General features: G+C 43.0%; 1 protein-coding gene across 1 annotated transcript; it reads right to left on the bottom strand.

Annotated features, from left to right (window-relative positions):
* Positions 1-3,187: 3,187 nt before the first annotated feature.
* On the bottom strand, positions 3,188-25,094 carry mxd1 (MAX dimerization protein 1). Its single transcript, XM_037776788.1, has 6 exons — positions 24,179-25,094; positions 23,414-23,513; positions 14,801-14,830; positions 8,809-8,923; positions 6,659-6,815; positions 3,188-6,071 (listed from the first exon to the last, which is right to left on the bottom strand). The coding sequence occupies exons 1-6, from the start codon at positions 24,243-24,245 to the stop codon at positions 5,875-5,877; spliced, it is 666 nt and encodes a 221-aa protein (XP_037632716.1). The 5' UTR covers positions 24,246-25,094; the 3' UTR covers positions 3,188-5,874.
* Between the last annotated feature and the right edge of the window lie 177 nt (positions 25,095-25,271).

A 25,271-nucleotide genomic window follows, 5' to 3' on the forward strand; every position in this document is an offset into this window, starting at 1 on the left:
GGAACACACTGTCATTCAAAATTCTAAAGTCAATTGCCCTACTATGCACACTGACTCATCACATGGGCAAACACCTGTCACACAGTGTTACAATTAGCAATCATGGAAAGTGTATGACCGAAATCCACAAACGCGTATACCCCTTCTCCAAGCTATGGAAGACGCATGTGGAGCTATAGCAGTTGATGCTTTTCATGGCTGTATTTGACATGCTAAGCGATATTTCCCCCGCTGCTTGGCCAGGGAAGACATTGCTTGTGATGTGGATGAGGTGCTGTGGCCAGACCGAAACAGAAGAGAGGATGCAGCATAGTTTTTTTTTTTCGTTTTTTTTTTACTGTAACTGTATACAGTAAATTCTTCTGTTGTTTTGGTATGTAGACCAACTGTATGTGCAACTTTGTGTTGGTTGGGATGTACACTGTGTACATTGTTTTGTGGGGAAAATAAAACTATATTTGTTACCGGTGTATTTGTGTGTTCTGAGTATAAAAACAATATTCTAAAATATTTTACAACACACTTATGTATGTACTGTCTGTAGTAAGTGTAAACACTGAACAAAAAAAAGGCCTAAGTCATTATGATGAATGGAGAAGAAGTGTTTTCCATTCATCATAGTGTTTTACATTGAGCACATCCAGTGTTCAACTAGTTCTTATAAATGTCTATTCATATGATGGTTTGTGTGTGGTCATTTGAAAACAAAATACCATTTTGAGAAGAAATAACATTGTTTTGAATGTAAAGTTTCATTTTGCAGGAGAATTGAGGGGTTTTGCCCATTGTGTGTGTGTTTTTTGATTGCGTGTAGAGTTCTGAGAGTATGAGGCATGCTTTCAGAAAATGTGTTGTAAACAATCGGAAAAACTGTAATTACATTTTTTTTGTCTCACAACCCCTTAGATTTATTGTGTGACCCCCCCTGACCCCTAGGTTGGGACCCACTGCTATAAACCGGATCAACTCTACACTAATATATGATATCAAAATCTATTCAATTTGTCATATCAGAGTGGGGAATCCTGCATGGCTGATTGTGTTTTGTCAATCAATGAGCAATAATGATATATTTGCTTATATTTCAATGGAACAATAGATTCCAAATATCAGTCTCCAGTGCATTTGGGTGTAGATGCAAATGGTGGAGAAGACATGTCCTCTATCCAGAATGGACTGATCAGCCTACATATGAGTATTTCTCAATTTCACCAATTGGAGCTCAATCCTCAGGCAAGGTCACCAGTCCATCACCTACAGTATAATGCTATTGAAATTGTATTGGAGCCAACAATGAACAGGGGCTTCCCATGATGGGAAAAAAGGCCTTTTCCTGTGTCTCCCCTCCCCCTCAGCAGACAGACAGCTCCAGAAGGGATGCGGGATGCTGGATGCTTTTCAAGATGCTCGTCCCCCCTCTTTCTTCTCCTACTCTGTCTCTTTCTGTGTGTGTTGGTTATTGAGCAGCAGTCAGATGGCTGTGTTCAAACAAACCTGGGATTTGGCCAGCAGATTACTCTGAAACACACTGGAGGGCTGGCGAGGATCAAGCCCCCCATGGAGGCCTTCTTTCATCTGCCATGCAAAAACCTCCTCATTACTGTCTATTCAGCCTCGACATGAAGATTATTCATTGTATGAGAAAACCGGTGGTTGGGTTCCTCGGTTAATACCGTATACTGTACAGGCTTTTGTGACTTGAACCACAAAATAAAGACAATGACAAGGGGATAGGTAGGTAAACAAGGGTTTCAAATGTTTATTCCTTTAATGTCAATGGCAAATACAAATTGCTGCTCCACAATTCATTTTGAAAGTTTTTTTCCCCACATTTGAAGTGATTTTTTTATTTTTTATTTAGAAGACAATAATCCCAATTATTAAAAGGTAAGTGCACAAAACGCCCTCCTTTAAGTTATTGTTCAATAAACAGACATTTGACCTTTCTGAGGAGAAAGGAGGCAGGCGACGACGATGTTCATGGAGCTATGACGCGGTGTGTGTGTGTGTGTGTGTTGGTGTGTGTGTAATGCATGAAAGCACCACGCCTGAGACAATGAAAAGGAATGGCCCTTGTGATACATGTCGATATATCATATACACTCATACATATCATATAACTTCTTTGTAGGTTGTGTCTGTTTTTAAGGGCATTATCAGCCACTTTTGTATGCGAGGGACGAATGTGCAAACATCAAATATACACACGAACACCAGTTTCCCCCTGACGCTGAAAACCTGTAGCTTAACACACTGGTTCGGACTGTAGTCTTGTTCTTTGAGAGATTCCACACCTGCTTCTTAAGGCAGATGCTGGGAGCACCAGGGTCTGTTTTTAAGAGGGAAGGAAGGGCGGAGGTGAGGAGCAATAGTTGCGTGTGATGGTTAACGCATACGCTGCCTCCACCACTCGCACCTGCCTCGCCTGCACCATGGATACCAACACAGCATATGGACGAGGGAGTCACGCTCATACGTGCACACAGGAAACACACACACATGTAGCAGCCGATTAGACTGTTGTCAGGCTATTAAATAGGCGTTATCAGTTGCTATTAGATGTGGGTCAATAGGGGCCTTCTACACCAACTAGTAGGTTTTATCATCTATTCACATGGTAGATCACCTAAAGAAGGAATAAAAGAACACAACAGCGACCTCTAACGACCGTAGTAATTATGACAGGAGTAGAAGTAAAAGTCAGGCGCTGTAGTATAGACAGTGTGAAACTCCATATGGGGTGGAGGTCGGGGACGATGGATGGGACACAAAACACAGGGTTATCACCCAGGAGACCGGAGTTGGCATCCCGTGTGAAACCAACATGTGTAGTTGTCTTTGTGTTCGTGGTTATTTTAACCCAAAACACTGTTTTTCCCTAAACTTAAAAGGTCTTAGTTTTGCCTAAACCTAAAGAAGTTGTAGTTTGGTTGCCTAAACCTAACTGGTTTTTTTTGCTTAAACCTAAAGAAGCCTTTTTGTTTGTGTTCAAAATGGATTTTCCCTTTCAGGTTTTACAACATGTTAGAACGTGTTGCTTTTAAGTTTCACTTTCACAACGTAGTAGGCGTAGTAGGCCCCTAATGACCCACATCTATGGTGCTTATGTCGACTGATAACGCCTACTTAATGGCCTGATTACAGTTGAATCGGATGCATGTAGATTGGCGGAAGACAGACAACAGACCATGGATGGAAAAAAGGAAGAAACACGAGACTCCCGTAGACAGACATTAATGCTTAGGTTAATACATGAAGTCTTTGTCAAGTGGACTTTTTTTTTTTGCATTTTACTAGTAAACAAAAGAACAGAAACTTAGCCTTACATCTTTTTTTTTTAAACCACCCACCCTCTACCACCCCAAAAATTTCTCTCTGAAGACAGTGACGAAACACACACACACACACACACACACACTTACATACTGTATACACATGCGCACACCGACAGATGGCATTTCAGTGAACACAACTGCCCACTCACACCTCATTTGTATTACATGTCCCCTTTAGTCAGTCCCCCTTAGAAACGTGGCTACACAGTTCCTCCTCGATTTTGAAAAGGTTTCAATTTGACAAAAAAAAAGCAGCAGCATTCCACACTCAAACACTAAACAATCCTATATCTATTTTTTCCGATTCATTTTCATGCTTTAACTGAGATTTGCAAGCGGTGGATGAGCAGCAGCGGGGAGGTTCCTTTGGCACTGTGCCGCTGCATTGCAGGGTTGAGGAAACATCTACATTCTGAAAAGCTGCGATCCTCTCCCCGCCCGTGATGATTCTGAACCCAAAGAAAATTCTCAAGAGGTGGAGCAGCCATTTTTGTTTGAGGTTCTCAGGCACGGAGATGGGCGAACAGTAGCTTTGCCAGAGGAATCGTCGCCACCGCTCAACCTGGCCACCGGCTCCTCTCACTTTTATACTTTTTAATTCTAATTTTTTAGAAATTATTCAGATTTTTTTTGTCCTTTCATTTTCCCGTTAGATGGCTTTGAAAACAGCTAAAAAATTATGATCAACCACAGAGAAAACATTTTCATTTTTCTTGGAGCACAGTGCCGAAATTCTGAACAGACACAAAAGCCTCGAGGCACAAGAGACATCTCTAAATATGGGTTGACTAGGCTGTGCAAACAAACTACACGTAGGAAACTCTCAATAAACCACACAAGAAGAACATAGGCTATGACTAATTAAATATATTTCTATATATTCATCTATATATTTAGTATATCTAATAAATACATTTGTTGATAGACATAGAGATCTTTCTGTAAACTATTTACATTAACATTTCTGCACAAACAATAAATAGCTATATGAAGGCAAGGCAAAGGAGGGAAAATCTGTGGCTTTTTAACGTTTTAGTGCTTTTCAGATGTGAACACATTTTCTCGGCGTGTTCCCACTGAAAAGTCAAAGCCGGTCGCTCTGCGTCAGGGCGACTCGGCTCGTCTCAAACTGAACTCCCTCTTCATAAATAATTGGCAGGAACATCCACTCGCAAAAAAAAATAATGCTCTCAATCTTACCTGCCTGTCCTCTCTACATAATGGAATGTGCTCCAGTCTCTCGACTGCTCTCAGTAGATAGGCTCTTCCCTTCCTATTAATACCTGGTGAACGGGGCAGTGAAGAAGAAGTAGTGTACAAAAATGTACCAGCACCTGCCAAGATATACCAGCATTCGGCCCTGGTGGCTGGTGTTAAAACGTTTTCCGAGCCGGCTAGTTGACCCCCGTCGTCGCCGGGCTCGGACGTGACATACACACATTTATGATAAAAGTATGCTGTTAAAAACGCCACAGTCATCAGAGAGAGGCAGAAAACATCAAACCCACCCCCCCAAAAACCCTCCCGTATATCCCCCGGGCCCCTTCACAATCTCATGCTGCACGATTTTTTTTGTGTTTGTTTTTGTTTTCCTCTAAACGGCAGGTGTGGACAGAAAATGACAGGGTAGTTAGGAGCCTGCCGATGCCTGGGGGATTAGGGGACGTATTGCTGTCGGGCCACGACATTTTATCACCACACGCAGTCTACTTTAGTATCCCCAGACTCAGACCACTGGCATGTTTTTCAAACACTCGTATCATTTTGTAACATTACTGTAACAGCTGTAATGGGGGAGGGGGGTGGGGCGGGTGGGGGCTTTACGTTTTTCAGAGACAGCATTTGAAAAAAGATGTAACAGTTTTGTTTACAAAAGCAACTGTTAAGTGCAAAATACCATGCACAGGTGGTCGACTGGAGAGCAGGGCGGAAAAAAAGCCCCACATCATGTCACACCTTTGGGATGTCTCACTGGACAACTAGGAGTGATGGAGGGGTGTGGGTGTGTGTGTGTGTGTGTGTGTGTGTGTGTGTGTGTGTGTGTGTGTGTGTGTGTGTGTTTGTGTGTGTCTAAATATGTGTGACGTATGGGGTGAAATCTCAGAAGTGCTTCCCATGGCTCTTGAGGCATAGAAAAAGAGGCAGTGGGATATTGTGTGGTAACATTCTCTGGCTGAAAGTTGTGTTTCTGATGGATGGACGGAGAGACGGAGGGGTGGAGTGTCTTTAAAATCCCACTCGTTTGATTGGTGCAGAGCAGAGCGGGGTGACACCGTAAAGACTGACCGCTGATGATGGGCTGGATGTTGTGGCGGGTTTGTCTCGGAGGTGTTGCAGTCTGGATGGAAGTCGTCTTGGGGACAGGCCTGGCTGGAGGAGAGGCCTCAGACTTGGTCAAGTCCTGGTAGGGAGGGAGGGAGGGGGGAGGGAAGAGGGAAGAGGGTGAGGTCTGAGCGGGATTGGGGAGTGGTGAGGCAATCTTGGGGACGGGATTGGCTGAGGGGGAGGAGTTGGGAGTTGGGTCAGTGACCAGTGGCATCTATAGGCTGCAGCCCAGCTGCTTGGCCCTCTCCTGAGTGTCCTGCAGGAGCAGCAGGCTGGCGCTGGAGTAGCCCTCGTCGCTGCAGCTGCTGCGCAGGCTGCCTCGCTCGTCCCCTGAGTCGCTCACGCTGCTGGTGCTCCACTCCAGGTCACCCAGCAGGTAGTCTGTCCCCTCCACGTCCACATCCAGGTCCTCTGTTGGAGCACAGGAACCGCAAAGACAACATCGTTATAGGGCTGAAGCATAATTCAATATTAGTCATTTGTTCTAGCACCTGTACCGGTGAACTGAGGACACCAGGTACCTGTACAGTCAGCAGCAGCAGGCAGCTGCTATTTACAGATCTTAAATCGGTATTTATGTGTTCATGATACTGTGTGCTTTGCTGTATGTGCCTACAACAAAAAAGCATTGTGTTTTGCGTTTTTCCCCCATGTTTGAAATACTTAGACTTAAACTTTCATTGTTTATGCACACTAGGGCTGGGATGATACACCCATCTCCCGATTCGATACCATCACGGTACTTGGGTGTCGATTCGATATGTATTGCAATTCGATATTTCGATTTATTGGGGGTTCTGTTAACTACACCATGGGAAAGAGTTGAATCATACATTTCTAGGGACTTTCACTTTGGAAAATATCTAAACTGACACAGTTAAAATGTTACATTTTCAGCATGTATGTAGTCGGAGATGATTGTTGTCTTGCTCTCATCTGGATTCACCTGCACCATCAACCACTTCATGGTGATTAGTGAGTGTATTATGTCAGCGTACCTTGGTCAGAGTCGGACTTGTCGGACATAGTGGAGCCGGTACTGTCCATGCGGGTCCTCTCCACTCCCAGCTGCTCCAGACGCCTCCTCAGGTGTCTTCGCTCCCGCTGTAGCTGCTCGACGGTGTGCTGAGCTCTCCTATCGCTCTCCTCCAACCTCTGCCGGGTGGGAAGAGGAAAAAACACAAGGAGAAGTTGTCAAAAATGTCGCTCTGTGTGTGTGTGTGTGTTTTCCCTCAGTGGCTTATCCGAGACAATTCAGCCACTCAAACACAATACAAACACACTAACCCACCACAGCGCTCAACAAATTGCTCTTTCGTTTTGTCTAGATGACTTCCAGTCTGGATTTTGATCCAAACACAGCACTGTGAGCGCTCTAATTAAAAGTTCTAAATGACATCCGATTCAACACCTCTGACAAAATGTCAATTCTAATGCTTCTGTATCTCAGCGCTGCTTTCGACACAGTCCATCATGCAATATAGCTTGACAAAGTAAAAAAGTATCTGGGCAATCTAGCATGACGTGTGGAGTTTCTCAAGGCTCCATCCTTGGACATCTGCTTTTTTTTTTTTTTTTTACCTCTAAATGCTCCCTTTTAGGCAGAATCATACAAAATAACAACATTGCTTATCATAATTATGCGGATGATACTCAGCTTTATATGGCACTTTCACTGACCGACTATGCTCCAATAGACTTGCTGCATCAATGCATTGACAATATAAATGGTTGGATGAACCAGAATGTTCTTCTAAATAAAGAAACAACTTAGATCATTGTCTTTGGTGCTAAAGAAGAAAAGCTAAAAGTCGAGGCTCATCCCGACTCCATTTCCATTAACTGGGACTGTATGTAAATTTGTACATGTATAATGTTTTTTTAATCATTTATATTGCCTATGTGTGAACAGGTTGTAACCTAACCTAAAAAATGAGACCTTCTGCAACTTTCGGGGTTTCCTCTATCAGCCTGTAGACTGCTTTTAATGTGAAGGATGCTGGCTCGCGAGTGCCTTTATTTTCAGCTACGCTACAGGGCTAACAGTGTGCAACCACAGCTAACGTCCGGTTAGAAATGGAGTCCGCTAACGATTAGCCCCCACCACAACTCCGACTCCAACACAAACTCCACGGAAGCACAAAAAGAACAAAGTTATATCTAGTGAAGCCCGTCTTGCAAAACAGGAATGTGACCGGCATCGGGGTAAAACTAGGATCAACATCGGCCGGGCCTCCGATTCATGGAGGGGACCTTCGTTTGGTAAGCTAACATTGTGGTTTTAGCTGTCAATCGTGTTTAGTCTTGCGTGTGTTGCCTCACTGTTTTGACTGATGCTCACTCGCGTCTACGTAGTGCGAGCACAAGCGTGAGGTTTAGCAGCAGGGCCTCGAACTATCTTTGACTTATCCCGGTGCTGCCGCTGGCCGTCAGCCCGCTAACCAGCCAGCTGTCCACTAGCTAGCTTCCCTGCTAATTCCACCATGTTCCAGTGCCACACTGCTTACAGAAAACAAGCCAAACAAAGTTGTCACTAATCTGGCGATAGCAATGTGCTTTCCTCCGCTGTGACAAGAGTGTGTGAATGAAGCATTAAGTTGTTCAATTTGACTTGTGCTTCGTAACGTTACTACTCCAATGCTCGTTCAGTTGCCGCTACTGCAAAACCTCTCCTCAACTTGCTGCAAGTTGGTTTAGTTTATGCTGAAGTCAACACCCTACAACGGTCGCTATGGCAACGGTACACATAAAAATGGCCGCCGCTCTGACCATCCTGCTACGTTGATTTGAATGGAAATGTCCGTTCTACGCCTATATTCTATTTCTATGGTTGGAACAGACTACCAGAAAATCCCAGATTTGCACCAACTGAAACTACTTTGAAACTTTTATGTTCATGACTGCCTTTTAATTGAAATAGTAAGATTTGCACTAAAATTGCACTTTTATTTTGCCTTTTTATCTAAGTCTTCCTACCTGTGTTGATTTAAACTTCTTTATGTAAAAAAGTTTATTTATTTCACTTACCTGTGTCTTTTTTAAGCTTCATCATGTAAAGCACCTTGAGTTGCCTCTGTGTATGAAATGTGCTATACAAACAAACTCGCCTTACCTCTTGTGAGAACTAAACACACATAAATACACGCACCTTGATATGATCTCTGGCCTTCATCAGCAGGCTGAGGGTGGTGTGCCTGTTAGCATCTGGTCCTAAGGGAACGAGGGATTTCAAGCGCTCTAAACACAGCCGTAGATGTGCCCGTCTGAACACACAAGAGAAGAAACAAAGAGAGAGAAACTGTCAAACATTATTGTGAGAAGAATGTGATTTGTTGACCTTTATATCCAAGTTTATTATTGGCCTTGGAAATAGTAGTTTGATGATAATAAATAAATAACTCAAGGTCCACTTCCTAACTTTTTTCTGGAGCTTCATCGCAGTTGTATCAGGTAATCTAATTATGGAGCTTCGGTCGCATGATGCAAACTGAGCCATCTCATCATGACAACCTCATCTGCTCAAGAAGACCATGAGATGTGGTTGAAAGCTCCAGAAATAGCTCAACAACTATCGGATGGATGGCTATGACATTTTGAGCTCATGGTCCCTAGATGATGATCCTACTGACTTTGGTGATCCTCTGACTTTTTCTTTAGCACCACCATGAAGTTGACATTTGACAACTATTGGATGAATTGCTATGACATTCGGTACAGACATTCATGTCCCCCTCAGGATGAATAACCGTAACGTTGGCGAGTCCTTAACTTTTCATTTAGTGTCATCATCAGAAATTCCAGTTTGAACCAATATTTTGGTCTATGACAAATGTCCTGCAAAACTAATGACATCACCTTCAGCCGCAACTGTACTTTGAGCTTAGTGCTAATTAGCAAATGTTAGCATGCTAACACTCAAAACTAAGTTGGTGAACATGGTGAACGCTGTCATTGTGAGCATGTTAGCATGCTGATGTTAGCATTTAGCTCAAAGTACCACCTAAATGCCTAAGTATAACCTCACAGAGCTGCTAGCGTGGCTGTAGACTTATACAAAAGGCTTGCTATACAATAGAAGGCAAACCTCTGAAATGTTAAATGTTGTCTATACACAAGCGGCCTTACAAGAGCTGTGCCTCAATAAAATGCTATCTAAAATTGAGAAAATCATAATTTCAATCAAAATATGGTCTGATTAAAGAATAAGTAAGCTACATTTGGATATTTGACAGTTTCAATACTTAAATTAATTAATTACTTAAAAGGTATTCAAGTTCCCCGCCCATTATAAGACATCATTAATGCAACTTTGGCATCAATAGATATAGAAAATAAATATCAGCCAAAAAGGAAGTAGGGAGTAGGGAGGATCGTTCCCCGAACACTAAGCAAAAAAACATTTAAATGTCAATGACGATTTTGCATTTTCTCTGTGAGCCACTTTACATGTGTTTTGGTTAGGGCTGTCAAAGTTAACATGATAACGCGCAAATCTGTTTTGACGCTACTAATTTCTTTAACGCATTTTAGGTTGTAGTGGTTGGTACCAAACATGTCATACTAGCTTGTTACGAAGGAGGCTAAATAACGCTCCAAACTTACAGTAAATTCTGTCTAGGAAAAACTGGCATGGCCATTTTCAAAGTAGTCCCTTGACCTCTGACCTCCAGATATGTGAATGAAAATGGGTTATATGGGTACCCACGAGTCTCCCCTTTACAGACATGCCCACTTTATGATAATCACATGCAGTTTGGGGCAAGTCATAGTCAAGTCAGCACACTGACACACTGACAGCTGTTGTTGCCTGTTGGGCTGCAGTTTGCCATGTTATGATTTGAGCATATTTTTTATGCTAAATGCAGTACCTGTGAGGGTTTATGGACAATATTTATCATTGTTTTGTGTTGTTAATTGATTTATAATAATAAATATATACATACATTTGCATAATGTAAGCATATTTGCCCACTCCCATGTTGATAAGAGTACTACATATTTGAGAAAACTACCTTTAAGGTACATTTTGAAAAGATAAAAAATGTGCGATTAATTTGCGATTAAATATTTTAATTGATTGACGTCCCTAATTTAAATGTCAAAGAGGAATTCGCATTTTCTACATGAGCAACTGTACATGTGTTTTAGTTTCCTGCTCTTTGATACAAAAGCTTGAGCTACTCCTTCATATAAGAGAAAGTGAGTAAAATGTTTGCACATGTAGGGTTCTATTTGAAGTGATGAGACCCTCGTGTGTTTTTTCAGCATTGGAACATTACTTCATAATGTTGCTATGTACTGCAGGATATTTGAGGAGCAGTGTGCAAATCCTCCCTTTGAAAAGAAGAAACCAGAAATTTGCTGAAATCCAAAGAAAATCAATGACATATTTTCAGATCTGAACTGATTATTAATGTCAGCTGTACTATAACACAGTTCACATTTACATTTCTCATCTCCGCTCCATTTCCTCCCTGTAGCCTGCTCTCAGTCGCTCTCAGCTGGCAGCCTTGGCAGTTGCTACGGTCTGGTGGGTGTTTGCGACCACTTGACCCCGCTGTTACACAACACACACCCCCAGCTCCAGCCTCGGCGGAGTGTGTACGTGTCTGTATGCCCGTGTGTGCCTGAGCGCGTGGGCGTGTGGACGTCAGACTCTTCCTGAGAGAGAGTGTAAAAATGTTTTTTTGGCAGCTGAGGGCTGGCTGGATGAGCTGTTCGTTTATTGTCTGCTGCAGGTAATCCTGATGTGAGCGTCACGGCCGGAAAGAATTTATTCAAGAGGACATGGAGAGAGGGTAAGACTGATTTGACTGTGGGCAGAGGACACATACAAATATATTCCTAGCCCTTGGGAATGTAAAATGGCTCTGGACTTTTTGCCTCAGACCGGCCCATCACAACCCCCCCACCCAATAAACAATAATATTTATTATACAGCAGTTTAAGAAATAATCATCCAATATTTATATTTCTTTGTAGGTTTTGTTCCTTCATTAAATCCTAGTGCAAGAAAAATGGTCTACATTGGTGGTTAGTCTCTAATTTGTTAATGCAAAGTACTAAATTGTCAATAATCACAATCACATACATAACTAGAAGTGCACTCGGAGAGCGCAGACCTCCGCCAAGGCAGGTTTCATGTAATTCGTGTATATTATTTTATAATATGAATATTTTGTGTTGCATTGGCCCTAATTGCCAAGCGGCCCACCGGGAAAACTACCGGTGCTCCAGATGGCTGGTCCGTCATTGCCCCTTGCCCTTTTGAAAAAACACCGGCACTGCAAGTGAGGCCCATGCAAGCACATACAGTACAAAGCAGTGTTCAGTTGCAGAAACCAAGTGCCTGTTTCTCAGCTGACTCAGTCCAAAGTGCATGAAGACTGCCATTACATAACAGAGAAATGCCCTTGGCTGAGTTGTTCTGACATAATCAGCAGGGCTGAGCTAATGTTCATTAAAACAACACTGACGAGCAGCAGACTCATCAAACAGCACAGGTCAGGTCACATGGTGTCTGAGTGAAAAAAACAAAACACTTTGGGTGTGGCTGTAACCCACAGCACTATTTCAGCGACACGGGTTATTCTGGTTCAGTGTGGCTTCAGTGCAGTGTGTGAATAGGTGAGTGTGTATGTGGAGATATAGGCGTGCGTGTGCAGCCTGAAGCCAGAACCTGCATTTCTCTGCCCTAATTTCGCGCATGTGTCCTTTTTTAAATGCACACGACAGGTCCAGCAGCAAATCACCCCGCTGTCCTCGTCGCTCTCGCCCTCTGACCCCCAACAGTAACTGTCCGTGACTAGCTGGGTGGGAAGCAAAAAAGGCGTGGTGGTGGCTGGAGTCATGTTACATGGATGTAAACATGTACACACACACAAACAGACACAAACATGCATGGTATTGGTTCTGTGTGCAACGACATAGGGGAGGGGAGTTGTACAAAATAAGACTTTGAAGGTGTGTATGGAGATTTCACTGAGCCAATATTACCGGAGGGGGGGGGTCTCGTTGCACTCCTCTGGCTTTGCTAGCAGTCGGTCTCCATGAGTAATTTACTATCTGCCTATATGATGGCTTTCTATCATCAAGCTACTGGTGGGAGAAACTGGCTAAAGGCTATGAATGTTCTCAAGTGTAATACGACGGGCTGTGGTCGTAATTTTGACGCACTGCTAAGGTGCATGAGGTGTCTCCACACACACACGCTCACGCACACACATACAGAGAGCTAAATCCCAGGCACAGGCCTCAGTTCCATATATTATTCAGGCTGTCCACCGAGCTGCTGGTTTAGATCAGCTGGCACAGGCATGATGGAAGCACTGAGAGTGACCAATAAAGAAATAAAGAAATAAAATACTAATTTGCTGTCTGAGTGAGAAACTCCTGAAAAACAACAGCAGTTTGGTGTTTTGTTTGGAATCATTACAACCTCACAGCCTGGTATTACAACTGGGACATTATCTTAGCCAAAAAGTATTATAGTAAACGTATTAATGTGGTGTTTCATAGCCATGCTAGCAGCTCTGTGAGGCTCTACTTTGGAACTGTGGTGCTTTGAGCTAAAATGCTAACATCAGCATGCTAAGATGCTCGCAATGTCAAAGCTAACATGCTGACGTTAAGCAGGTATAGGCCCAGTCCTCTGATGCACAAGCTCACGGACTTTGAGGCGCTTTCCCAGAAGGTCCGTGAAGGTTTAGGGCTGTCCCACTGTCAAATGGTCAAGTGCTGGAGGGTTCTCTCACAGACATATTGAGCGCTTTACGCACACTTTCAGTAAGTCCACATTTCTGCAGACTTTTGCCTGAGGGAATTACCCACAATTCATAGCGTTTGGACAATAAACACTGGGTTACCAGGGGAAGCCGGGAGGCTTAAAAAAAGAAAGGTAAACAAAGAGGACGGCCCATTATGTGTTCAGCCAGGCATACTACATTTACACAGAAACGCTACATAACATTAAGGAGTTACATTAAAACACATGAACTCAGAGGAATGCAAGCATAGGCTATATTATACACCTAGTTGAAGCTGTTTGACCAAAACGAGTAAATGGATTATTTGACAGTTACCTCTCGTCTCATAAGGCAAGAGCCTTAAAAGACGTTCAAATCGGGCAGTAAAAAACGTAACGTAAAAATCCGCAATGTTACATAACAGTGTTGTCCCATTCGTATTTATACTATTTCGAGCCCTTGCAGCCTCTCACACACACACAAGCATTTACAAGGTGACATCAGTTAAGTCACACTACACAAGAATCAAGCTCAATATTTATGATCGGATATCCCGTTGTGTGTGTGTGGGGAACCCCGAGGACAGCCGATGACGCAGTCATCGGCTGAGCTAATGCATGAGCTAATGCAAAACCCTAAGCATAAAGTAGTAAAAAGATGGAGCTCAGAAATGAAGGACTAATTCGTTGATTTGTGGCAACAACACAAGTGTTTAGTTAACGTGTCTCCATGACTTCATCCCTTATTTTTCTTTTTTCTTTGTGAATTTTCAGTACAAAGTAGTACAATAACTAACATCACTAATTCTTTCTGCCCGTCGCTATGTTTGTTTCCACTGTGTGGTGTGTGCTGTTTTGGCGAAATCTTTTAGTATGGGCCAGCCTTTACACAAATTACAGCTGAGGCTGATGGGAATGTCATTAGGTCATAAAACAGAGTATTGGACACATTGAAATGTTGAGCTGATGATGGTGCTAGAGGAAAAGTCAGGGGGATCACCAAAGTGATAAGTCGTCCTCTGGTGAGCATGAATGTGTGTACGTACGTTAATTTAAATGTCTCCATTTTCCAGATCAGGATTTTTTTCAAACACTTTCAAAATTTCAAATTTCACAATATCAATTTATCATTTAAATATCCAATTTGCTTTTTCAGTTTCCTTTTTCATTTAAAACATTTATTTATGGCCTGATTATCCAGAGTACTAAAATGAGAATAATTTATTAACTCTTTTAATTTGAATTCTCCATACTTAACGGTGATTCTTAAGCTGATATATAAAAATATTTTCCATCTACAACCCGTAATTTACAGACGCTTTCCACGGCGACAGAGGAACAGCGACAATTCACAAAAGTGCACACACAGAGATGAGATGAGGATGCTTTTACATACCTGTTCTTTTCCATTTCATTGTGCGTAGACCTGTGGAGATAAAAAACACATATGAGGAACCACACATAATAACAGGGCCACTGCTTAAACAGGGTAAGGTTTCCTCATTGTGTGCCATCAATGCGGTCCAAGGCCTTGCTGCAGGGGAGTGAGAGAGAGAGGGAGAGAAAAGGCTGTGTGGGAGTTTATGAGCAGCCAGAAAAAGGCTGACAAAATGAGATTTCTAGGAAAAATAGAAGAACAGGCTGGTGTATTGTGATGCCCGAGGCTCAATCTACAGGGGGACACTTGTGCTTTTTTAAGGACCGCACTCAGATACGTGATGGAAGAGGCCGGGGGTAAACATAGTAACAGTAACTAGAAACAGAAGCGAGGGACTATGCCCCTTCATACTGCCTGATTATCCACTGTGCATGTAGTACTGAGAGAGGTGGGGGGTGAGGGAGACACGGTGCTGAAGGTAAACTGAGAGATGGAGGTGTGCTAGTGGCCAGCATGACTTCTGCATTGCAGTGTTTAAGCAACACGCACGCACGCACGCACGCACACACACACAGAGACAGACAGACAGAAAAAGAGGGTGCAGAAACAGGGTTATGTGTAGTTATTGGAATGAATGTGCTGGACTGACTTGTGTGATAAAGGCTGAATGGGTGGTGGTTTTGTGTCTGTATGTGTGTGTATGTGTGTGTATGTGTGTGTATGTGTGTGTATGTGTGTGTATGTGTGTGTGTGGCGTGGCAAAAGGTAAAGATCCCCTCAGCATTCCTGAACCCTCATCTACCTCCACCTGACCTCCTGATCCCCCCAACCCGGCTCCAAAAATAGCCTCTGCACCTTCAGCTCTGCTCAGCTTGACACTGTCACCATGCCATGGCCCAGATCCTCAGAGGACTCTCACGCACACACTAGGGCTGGGACGATTCATCTATCTCACGATTCTATACTATCATGATATTTGGGTGCCGATTTTTAAGTTTTGCGATTCTACAAGTATTGCGATTTGATATTACGATTTACTAGTTAACTTTTTTAACACCAGACCACGGGAAAAAGATGAATCATACACTTCTAGGGACTTTTACTTTGGAAAATATCTAAATTGTGACTATAAAAATGTTTGATTTTCAGCGTGTATGTAGTCAGAGCATAGATATATTAAAAGAACTGGATACAGTGTTGGAGGCGGGGCCCTGGTCATTCCTATGAGAGTTGCTCATTGGCACATGAAGCCTAAATGGCTCGACTTCCGTCTGGAAAAGTACCCGGATGTTGGCGGAGTAGCGTCCGAGATAATTGGCGGAGTAGCGTCCGCTCGGTCACATGACAGGTCATGTGACCGAGCGGACGCTACTCCGCCAATTATCTCGGATCCCAACGTCCCGGGTCCAAACGTCACGCCGTCGTCACGGCTTGCGCTCCAGCCTCGGTCTGGGTCTCACTCACATGAACGGAGGAAGGGAAATAACTCTGGATTCAGCTATTAGTGTGTTTTGCAACTTTAAAAACTTATTTTTTTAAATAAGGGCTATTAGAGTGTTCGTACTGGGGAGTTGATTCACCTCAAAAAAAATTATCCGCTGAGTTACAGACGTCTCTTTACCAATGGAAGTCTATGTGAAAAAGTGTTTTTGGGCCCAATGCATCACGTGACTGACACGGAAGTTGCAGTACCACCGTTTGGCGACCGGCACACTTCCTGGGGGCTTGAGTCAGAGGTGCCCTGAAGTCAAATATAACAGTTATTGTCAAGAAATATTGATTAAAAAATTTCCAGCGACCCAAAAATCAAAGAATAAAGACATTTCCCTCACAAATTAGTGGTATTTTCTTTTTAATTCACAAGGGACATGTAATGTTTTATACTTCTAGTGAACATAATCCAATCAATCTTATTTCCATATATGTATTTTGTATATACAGTTCCCTTTGTTAACACCTTATTTTGAAAACCGGACATAGTCACATATGACTTTGCCAAGTCCTCCTCTAGCTCTCCCGTCAGCACCGTTCTCTTTATACATCCATGGTCAGCTCCATCGGGGCCGTTTGAATGCAGAGAACATCAATATCAGTATATGGGTGCTCTACAGTTGTAGCGATTTGATCACGGAGATGAGAGTGACGGCCGGCTTGACCGCACGTTACCGCAATACGATAACATTTCCTGTCCATGACAGAGTTAGCATGTAGCTTTAGCCATCGTGTCTAGCACTGCTTTGCCTGGCAGTGTGTAGTGTTTACCACTTTCGATATAAAATGTGAAGGTGCAGGTCTTATCCACGCCGACCCTCCGCCATTTCCTGCTTTCGTTTCGGCTCACTACGGCCGGCTGCGGTTTGTTTTTTGTTGAAGAATACGGAACGGATATGACGTCACGTTACTCAGACTACAACAATAAAAGCGGTAACTTCCTTCTACCTCCGCATAGACTCAAATGAAGCAAATATATCAATTCTGGCATTAAAAAAATTAATTTCAAAATCGTAAAAAAAACAAAACGAAGGTATAAGTGAATCGATTTTTTTCCCGCCCCTAATCACACCTGATCCTTGATTAACTTCCATGTTTGACAACTTACTATCAAGACTTAAGCTTAGAAATACTGTCTTCCACTATCCTCAGTACGGCAGTGGGTGTCATGTCTGTGTGTGGTGCGGGGTATCATCTTGTTTCAGCTTTGGGTGCTCTCTATCTCACTTGGCCCCCTCCAGCCAGTGTGCATTCCTGTGCAGGGCAGACAGCCGCTGGTGACATAACAGCGCTGGCAGGGAAATGATCCCACTTATTCAGGCTACATTTCAGGCTCTGGGACACCTCCCACCTCCGCCCCATAACCCTCCACCCCTCCATCTAATGCACCCATGGCACGACAGGGTACAGCTGATATTAGGTCATACTGAGTAATGATGAGGTTTTCTATTGTGAGCATGTAGAATAATGTATGGATTGCTCTAATTCTATATCCGTACATTACATTGGATATTTTCCTCACCAAAGTTAAGTGCTCACATCTGGGAACATCGCAACACCTGAGTCTGATGCAGCAAAAAAACATGAGCAGTCATGTGATCAGACAGGTTGTAAAGAAGCCGACAGAGTAGCCAGGTTCTCTAAACCACTTTGTTTGCAGGTAAAACACCTGACGTTGCTAGTAGTTCCTCATAACACAGAAAAACGGTGTGTGCGCACAAATACAGAAAGTACGCTAGGTCAAAGTTGAATCGGGAAGTGGGTCTGTAAACTGTGATGAATGTTTATAATGACCATTTTGGATGATAATTTTGCAGTTGGCCTTCATTTGTTTCCTCCAAATAGGAGGCTGATCATATTTCTTGCCCTGTTCAACTTCTTTTTAGCAATGTCACTGCATTCCTAGATTTTAGCAATTACCTTAGTGAGTACAAAGTTAATACTAGAGACCATCTGGTGATGGGATCACACCAACCGCGATGCCAAATCAGGGGCGTAAAGAGGGGCCAATGGCCCCTTCCCCACTTGCTACCCCCCCTACTTCTGACGCTCTTGCTCGGACCACACCCATCTTCGAAATCTGAACCTCGCATTGAGAAAATCTGTCCATAGACAGACATATAAACACCCAGAGAAGAACTCAAAACCTCTTTTGTGGTAGTTCCTGTTTTCTCCAGGACCACATTTTGCCATGATGACACACACACACACAGACTCACAAGGTGAAAACAATACCAGCATTGCTGTCGCAGTTGGTAATTAACGACAGGAATGATAAAACCATGGTTGGTTCCTGGTTCCTTCTTTGGGTCAACTTACAGAAGTAAGTTAAATCATTGTGAAACTGCTCCTTGCAGCTACTATCGCAGCTTCCGCGTCAACTGAAAATGACAGTGCGTCACTTGGTGCGGACCAGTCAGGGCAATGTCAAGAAACGGAACGACCGTTCAATCTTCCCATATAGATCCCTGGACATAGTCTTACTACATGGGGTCAAAGGGCTATTGTCTCTTTAGGGGGGTTCTTGATGGAGAAAGTTTAAGATTATCAGATTATACTGGATAACTGAATTGTAGCAAGATGATGTATCTTTCCTTTGGCTTGGTCTACAACAAGATTCTTCTCCATGAGTCTACCATCAACCCGTGCTTTCCTTTCTGTGGCCTCGCCCAAGTCGGCCACATTTGCCTGAACAACAACAACACCGGGTGGTGAATATGGAAAAGACACAATTTGCCTGCTCAACATGGATGGCAAGATCACTGTATGATTTCCATAGTGCACTGTAGTTGCACAGTGTGTGTGTGTGTGCAGGGTGGGGGAGGACGCTCCATCTATGTAATGGAGGAGCTGGTGCTCTCCACTGCCTGCCAAGAGTGAGAACAGAGCAGGAGGGTGGAGGAGGTGAGGAGAGAGAGAGAAAATGGGAAAAGAGAGAGATGAGGGGGAGTCACTACTACTGACACACAGGCACACATACACGCCAGAAACACGGAGACTCCCCTCCCCCACTACTCGCACGTCCACGCCGTGGTTAAACAACAGAAACTGGAGGAGCTTGTTCATACTGATTTGAGTGGCTTCACATACATACATACATACATGGCTGCCCGCCCTACATCTCACCAAGCCTCAACAACAACAACAACATTACTTATCATACCTGATCAATTAATGGTCCAGCAGAAATCCCCCATCCACCCTCCCCCCCCCCCCGACGAGGCAATTACATTCAGTCATAGTGCTGGTCCGCCTATTAATGATCAAGAGCCAGTATCACACTAGACCACATCACATCACATCATCTAGGCAGGACAGAAAGCCTTATTAATAACAAGTGTGGCCCTTGAATAGTAACGAGTAATAGCTGATTAAGTGCTCATAGATGATGAGGGCTTAACATGACCTTGTAGTTAAACAAATACAATGGAGAAAGTGCTGGTAAGCTGAAAAGCTTTTTTATGGCTGGAGGACAAACCTGCAGCGGCTCGTAGTCTACTTGACATACAAAGCTAGTCCCACTAGACATGTCTAAAAATGTAACGCCACATAAGCATGTTAAGACATGTTCGGAGCTGGACGTGGGTGTGTTCTTGCAGCACTCCGCACTCTGCATCTTTTAGTACACGGAGGTAATGGAAGAAGAACATTACACAGTCATGGAATGCGCTGTCAAGCCCTACAGACATAATCCTGGACAACAGGCCAAACCAAATATTTGAGTAACACCAAGGTCCTTTTAAAAGAGCAGTACTTACACATGTACACATATATACAATGAATGAAAAATGTCTTCCCGTTTATCAGGCACACCAATTAGGTAAATGCATGTATGTGTGGATGTGAGGATTTGCTTTTTACTATCACTTACATACACACTAATATTCCAAATATGACAATATTCCGAATTTGATACGGGTCTTTTAAACAGCATATTTCATTTGGATATTCTGAATTAAGCCTTATTCAGAATGAAGCATTTTCCGATTAAGACGTGGGATATGACGATATTATTCAGGATTTAGGAGCATAATTTGGACATGTATACAGCGCATTCAGAATATCGACTCAATTGGGGTTTTTACGGCAGTTTGCGACACACCGGCTGAGTTACGGACAGCTCTGTGCGTTGAACGCAAACCAACTAGCGGAATTTGCAGACATGCGTGCCCAAAAGAAAAGCCCACATTTCTGGTCGGAAGGAGAAACACACCTCCTTTTTAATGAAAGATGTGGATAATATCAACAGGTTTTTGGATATGTGCAAATATCGCAACGCCGATCTTTCCAAGACGGTGGTTGAAGGAATGAAAGAGGGAGGCTGTGTTCGCACGGTCCAACATGTCTGACACAGGTTACGTTAATATATAGTATGCACGGCTGCATGTAAATGGGAATATTAGTGGAACATTAATTTTCATTGGCTATGTAAACAGCCTGGTAGGAATATTGTCTTTTTCGGAATAAGGGCAAAAAACTGAATATTTTGTGCGTGTAAACGTAGTCGATGTTTATATCTTTGGGCTTTGGACTGTTGGTCTGACAAAACAGGACATTTGAAGACGTCATGTTGGACTCTGGGAACTATGTTCTTTAAAATTGTATAGAGCAAATGATTAATTGAAAAAATAATCAACTGTTTAACCGATAGCAAACGTGAAGGTATGGAATACCCACATGTCTTTGTATAGCAGTCTTGCAACTTTAGATCTGCGGATGACATAGCTGGATATGTACATTGGGTTATGAGGGGTAACAGGCCTATAGATAAACACAATCTACATGCTTCACATATCATGAGCTCTGTACATTGAATACTGAGCCATCCAGAGGACACTTCAGGTCAAGGTGCTGTTCTTCAAACAAACAAGTTTATACAACGTGTCATCCAACAACGTCTAAAGGCCTGCAATCAAAGATAGGGGCAAGGTGGGATAGTTCAAGTGGGGATAACGAAAGTGATGGAAGCAGATGTGTGAAGACTTCACACCTGACCAATCACTGCCTGAAGTAGGCATTCTTAATGTCAGATAGTCTGTTACAGAAATGGTTCCAGCTATTACAGCTGGATATACAGTACATTGGGTTACACAAGGTAAGAGGCCTATATATATAAATCTGTATTTTTATCTTTCACCACATGTCTTCTGCATTCATTCCAGAGGATGATGGATAGTGTGCCCTCAGAGCCAACATAGCTGATGTGGGTTCAGTCCAGGGCTACCATCAATCTGAATGGGTAACATGCATTATATGACCTGGCTGCTACCCTACTCTTCTGTAACTCTGGTACATCATGGCATTTATTGTACATACATTTATCAATTGCCTCTCCCTACACACTGGGCAGTGATTTAGTCGGTCACCCTTTTTATCTGATATAAAGAATGTATGCTGGTGGGTGGCAGCAATATGCTGTTGTTCTGTCTACTGGGGGGGGGAGTGCCCCCAATGTCACTGATTAACTAAAAATTCTGTTTTAATTAGGCTGTCAATTGATCACATGACTGTCCATAGTTAATCACGAATAGTCGCAAATTTATCACACATTTTTTTATCTGCTCAAAATGTGCCTTTAAGAGAGATTTGTCAAGTATTTAATACTCTTATCAACATGGGAGTGGGCAATTATGCTGTTTTATGCACATGTATGTATATATTTATTACTGGAAATTAATTAACAACACATAAAAATGACCAATATTGTCCAGAAACCCTCACAGGTACTGCATTTAGCATAACAAATATGCTCAAATCATAACATGGCAAACTGCAGCCCAACAGACAACAACAGCTGTCAGTGTGTCAGTGTGCTGACTTGACTATGACTTGCCCCAAACTGCGTGTGATTATCATAAAGTGGGCATGTCTGTAAAGGGGAGACTCGTGGGTACCCACAGAACCCATTTACATTCACATATCTGGAGGTCAGAGGTCAAGGGACCCCTTTGAAAATGGCCATGCCAGTTTTCCTCGCCAACATTTAGTGTAAGTTTGGAGCATTATTTAACCTCCTTCACAACAAGCTAGTATGACATGGTTGGTACCAATGGATTTCTTAGGTTTTTTAGTTTCATATGATGCCAGTATCTTCACATAGCTTTAAAACTGAGCCCACTACAACCCAAAAAAATGCATTATTATCGCATTAAATTTGACAGCCCTATTGTATATACATTAATCTATGGCCTCTCTCTCCACACAGGGCAGTGTTTTAGTCAGTTTTTTATCTCTGATGATAAGAAGGCACGCTATGGTGGGTGGCAGCAATATGCCGTTGGTGTATCCCCCAATGTCAGCGATTATCTAAAAAAGGGTTTTCATCAGAATTTATTACATCTTCTCTATATTGACAAGCCAACTTTTCAACCTCAGCCAGCACTAATTAGCTGTTTTCTTCTGGTGTTTTATTCAGGGCGTCTCATGTGCATATGCGCATAAATACAGGTAGATATAAACACAAATCTTTTAGTTCATATAGAATAATCAATGCAATCATCAATGCATTCACAAAAGCTTCATGTTCAAATGAGTTTTACAAACGAAATTTCGCAATTGCATGAAACCCTAACTGCAATCTAATCACGGAGCACACATTGATCCGAGGGGCATGGACGCGACATAAATCCGTCCCATATGATTGATTTATGGACTTTTATGTGTGTGCAGTGGTGTCTATTGACTGGAGCTGTCAGGACATGCTCCCTCACTGAAATGTCTTCTGCAGTCACCTTGACTGACCCCGTTTGCCTTACCGAGTGGCCATTCGCCTCAAGCCAGACTGATGTTTGCTGCTGTCAGTCACACGCTTCAAAGAAGACAAGGGGGAAGTCAAAACATGGCTTTAACCCGATAGACTCACACATTCACATGCAGCTGCATCTTGTAATATCAGAGGACCGTTTTCTGTAGTGTTGGGCACAAATTAGCAGTGGTTGTATTTCATATTACTCTGGTTTGAAATATTTCTAATTGCAGCATCAAAAAAATGCAAAACAAAATGTTCAATGTGTTCACATATGATTCTGAAACAATGGATTAAGCCTGACTTGAAGTGGGGATATTATGAGCGCCTTGTTGCAGAGCTGGAAAATGATACGGTGTTTATGTTCTGGCCACCAGGAGCTGACATGTCTTTACCTGCTACTTGTGTTTTTCTTGCTTTTGCTCTTCCTTTTCAAGCTCTCCCTCTCTTGGCTGCTGATGAAAGGTGGCATGGAGGCATAGCCGTGTTCAGCTTCTGCAAGCAAGTAAACAACATAGTGGTCACATGTCCAGATATCTGGCAATGCAAAATATAGCCAGATATAGCCTCAGTTTGGCTTCTAGTGAAAAGAAGCCAAACCGAGAATAGAAAGGCTGCAAAATGTGCCACATTTGATCTTGAGCCTTTTGGAATTCAGTAGCAGTGCATTGTTGTTGAAGTGCAGGCATGCAATGGATGGATCCCATGCAGTGTCTTAATACAGCATTTTCTCCCCTCAGCCTGGACAATGATGTCATCTTGAACTAGAATAAACCCCACCAGCAAACCACAACAGAGGGAAAGGAGGGGCCTCCATGAAAACAATGTCTCCCTGCACATCTCACTGCATCTGCCACATATGCATGCACTCTTTTATTCATCATCAGAAAAAGGCAAATGCACGTGTTTTTGCACATTTGTCTGAATATTAACATCGATTATTTTAGGTAACGTTGTGTGCAAAAATGTTTTGCAAAATCCAATTACAGTATTTAATGTATGGCCAGATTACTTCATGTAAAACAAAATAAATAAAGGGCAGCATCAGGATTTAAAATAGCTTTAAAATGACAGGTGCATAAATGAGCGTGATTTATGTGGAGGGGGGTCATTGTAGTTGTGCATAAAGAAAACAGACCGTAGAAAACAATCCACTTTACCTCGTTCCCTGCGCTCAAGGTACTCGGCTGCTTCGATCAACATCTGCACCATTCCGATCGCCGCCATTTTCAACAATAACACTGATAATATAACAATCCGATGAGGGATCCGTGTCTGTACACAACCTGCCTCAGATCCTCAGCTCAGCTCAGCTACCACTGCTCTCCTGCTGACTCTCAGCTGGCTGCTGCTGCTGCTCTGTTGTTGTTTTAAGAGGCGAGAGGTTAAACAGTTCCTCCTGCAGTCTATCAGACGGGCTGTTTAAAAGTGAAATGTCCTGAATACAGCACCAAGGAGTTAACACACAAACTAGCCTCTTCTTTAATGATTGTTCAGGAGACGGTGAGGGTTTGCTGTTAGCTGGCTGCTCACTTCTTCAACAGCTAACGTCTTTATTTAGCAAAGTGTTAGCTTCAATGCTTAAATATCGTTGTTTTCTATGAAGCTCGTCGAGAAAAACAACTGCTTGTTGACAAAACAACACGAAGACTTGCTTGACATAAAAAAATAAGTCAAGTATTGTTCTATATAAGTTGTCTAACGCTGGCGCTGGTGACAAGTTGTCAGATTAAGGCTGAGTTGTTGCTAGCTCGGTTGTATGTTGATCAGCCAATCAGAGGAGCAGACCGCTGTCTGTGGAGCTGTCAGACCTGCTGCTGTTAAAATGGATAGAAGAACGAGTTAGTTGTCTTAAAGTTAAACCGACGATGTCATCCAACCGTCTCGGTTCAGGACTGTGTGGCTGGTCTAGTTTAGTGCTGGTTTATCGCTGAACGTCTCGCTGGAAGCGCAGAGAGCGACTGACTGACATCAAGTGAGGAACAGTGAGTGTTTATCAAACTGCTTCCAAAATAGTGGCTTGTTGATCTGGACGACAGCGAACTACTGTACTTCACCACAAAGCTCCTGTGTGCTGCGATGTGATTGGCTACTGGATATAACAAGTCGAGCTCCTATTGGGCGTTTACGCCGTCAATTATTGAGGGGGTCGGCACTGACTGCAACTGAGGTCCTTGTTCAGCCATTTTGGTTCTAATTCACATCGGCGATAGCGGACTGCGCGGAGCCAAAATGGACACAGTTTCCACATTA

The sequence above is a fragment of the Sebastes umbrosus genome, chromosome 8 (genome assembly GCF_015220745.1).
Source record: "Sebastes umbrosus isolate fSebUmb1 chromosome 8, fSebUmb1.pri, whole genome shotgun sequence".
NCBI lineage: Eukaryota > Metazoa > Chordata > Actinopteri > Perciformes > Sebastidae > Sebastes > Sebastes umbrosus.

Coding starts and splice junctions, on each gene's coding strand:
- mxd1 (XM_037776788.1), bottom strand. CDS start 24,245: ATGGCGGCGATCGGAATGGTGCAGATGTTGATCGAAGCAGCCGAGTAC. Junction 23,514..24,178: donor CCTTGAGCGCAGGGAACGAG/GTAAAGTGGATT, acceptor ACTTGCTTGCAG/AAGCTGAACACGGCTATGCC. Junction 6,816..8,808: donor AGGCCAGAGATCATATCAAG/GTGCGTGTATTT, acceptor CCCACCCGGCAG/AGGTTGGAGGAGAGCGATAG.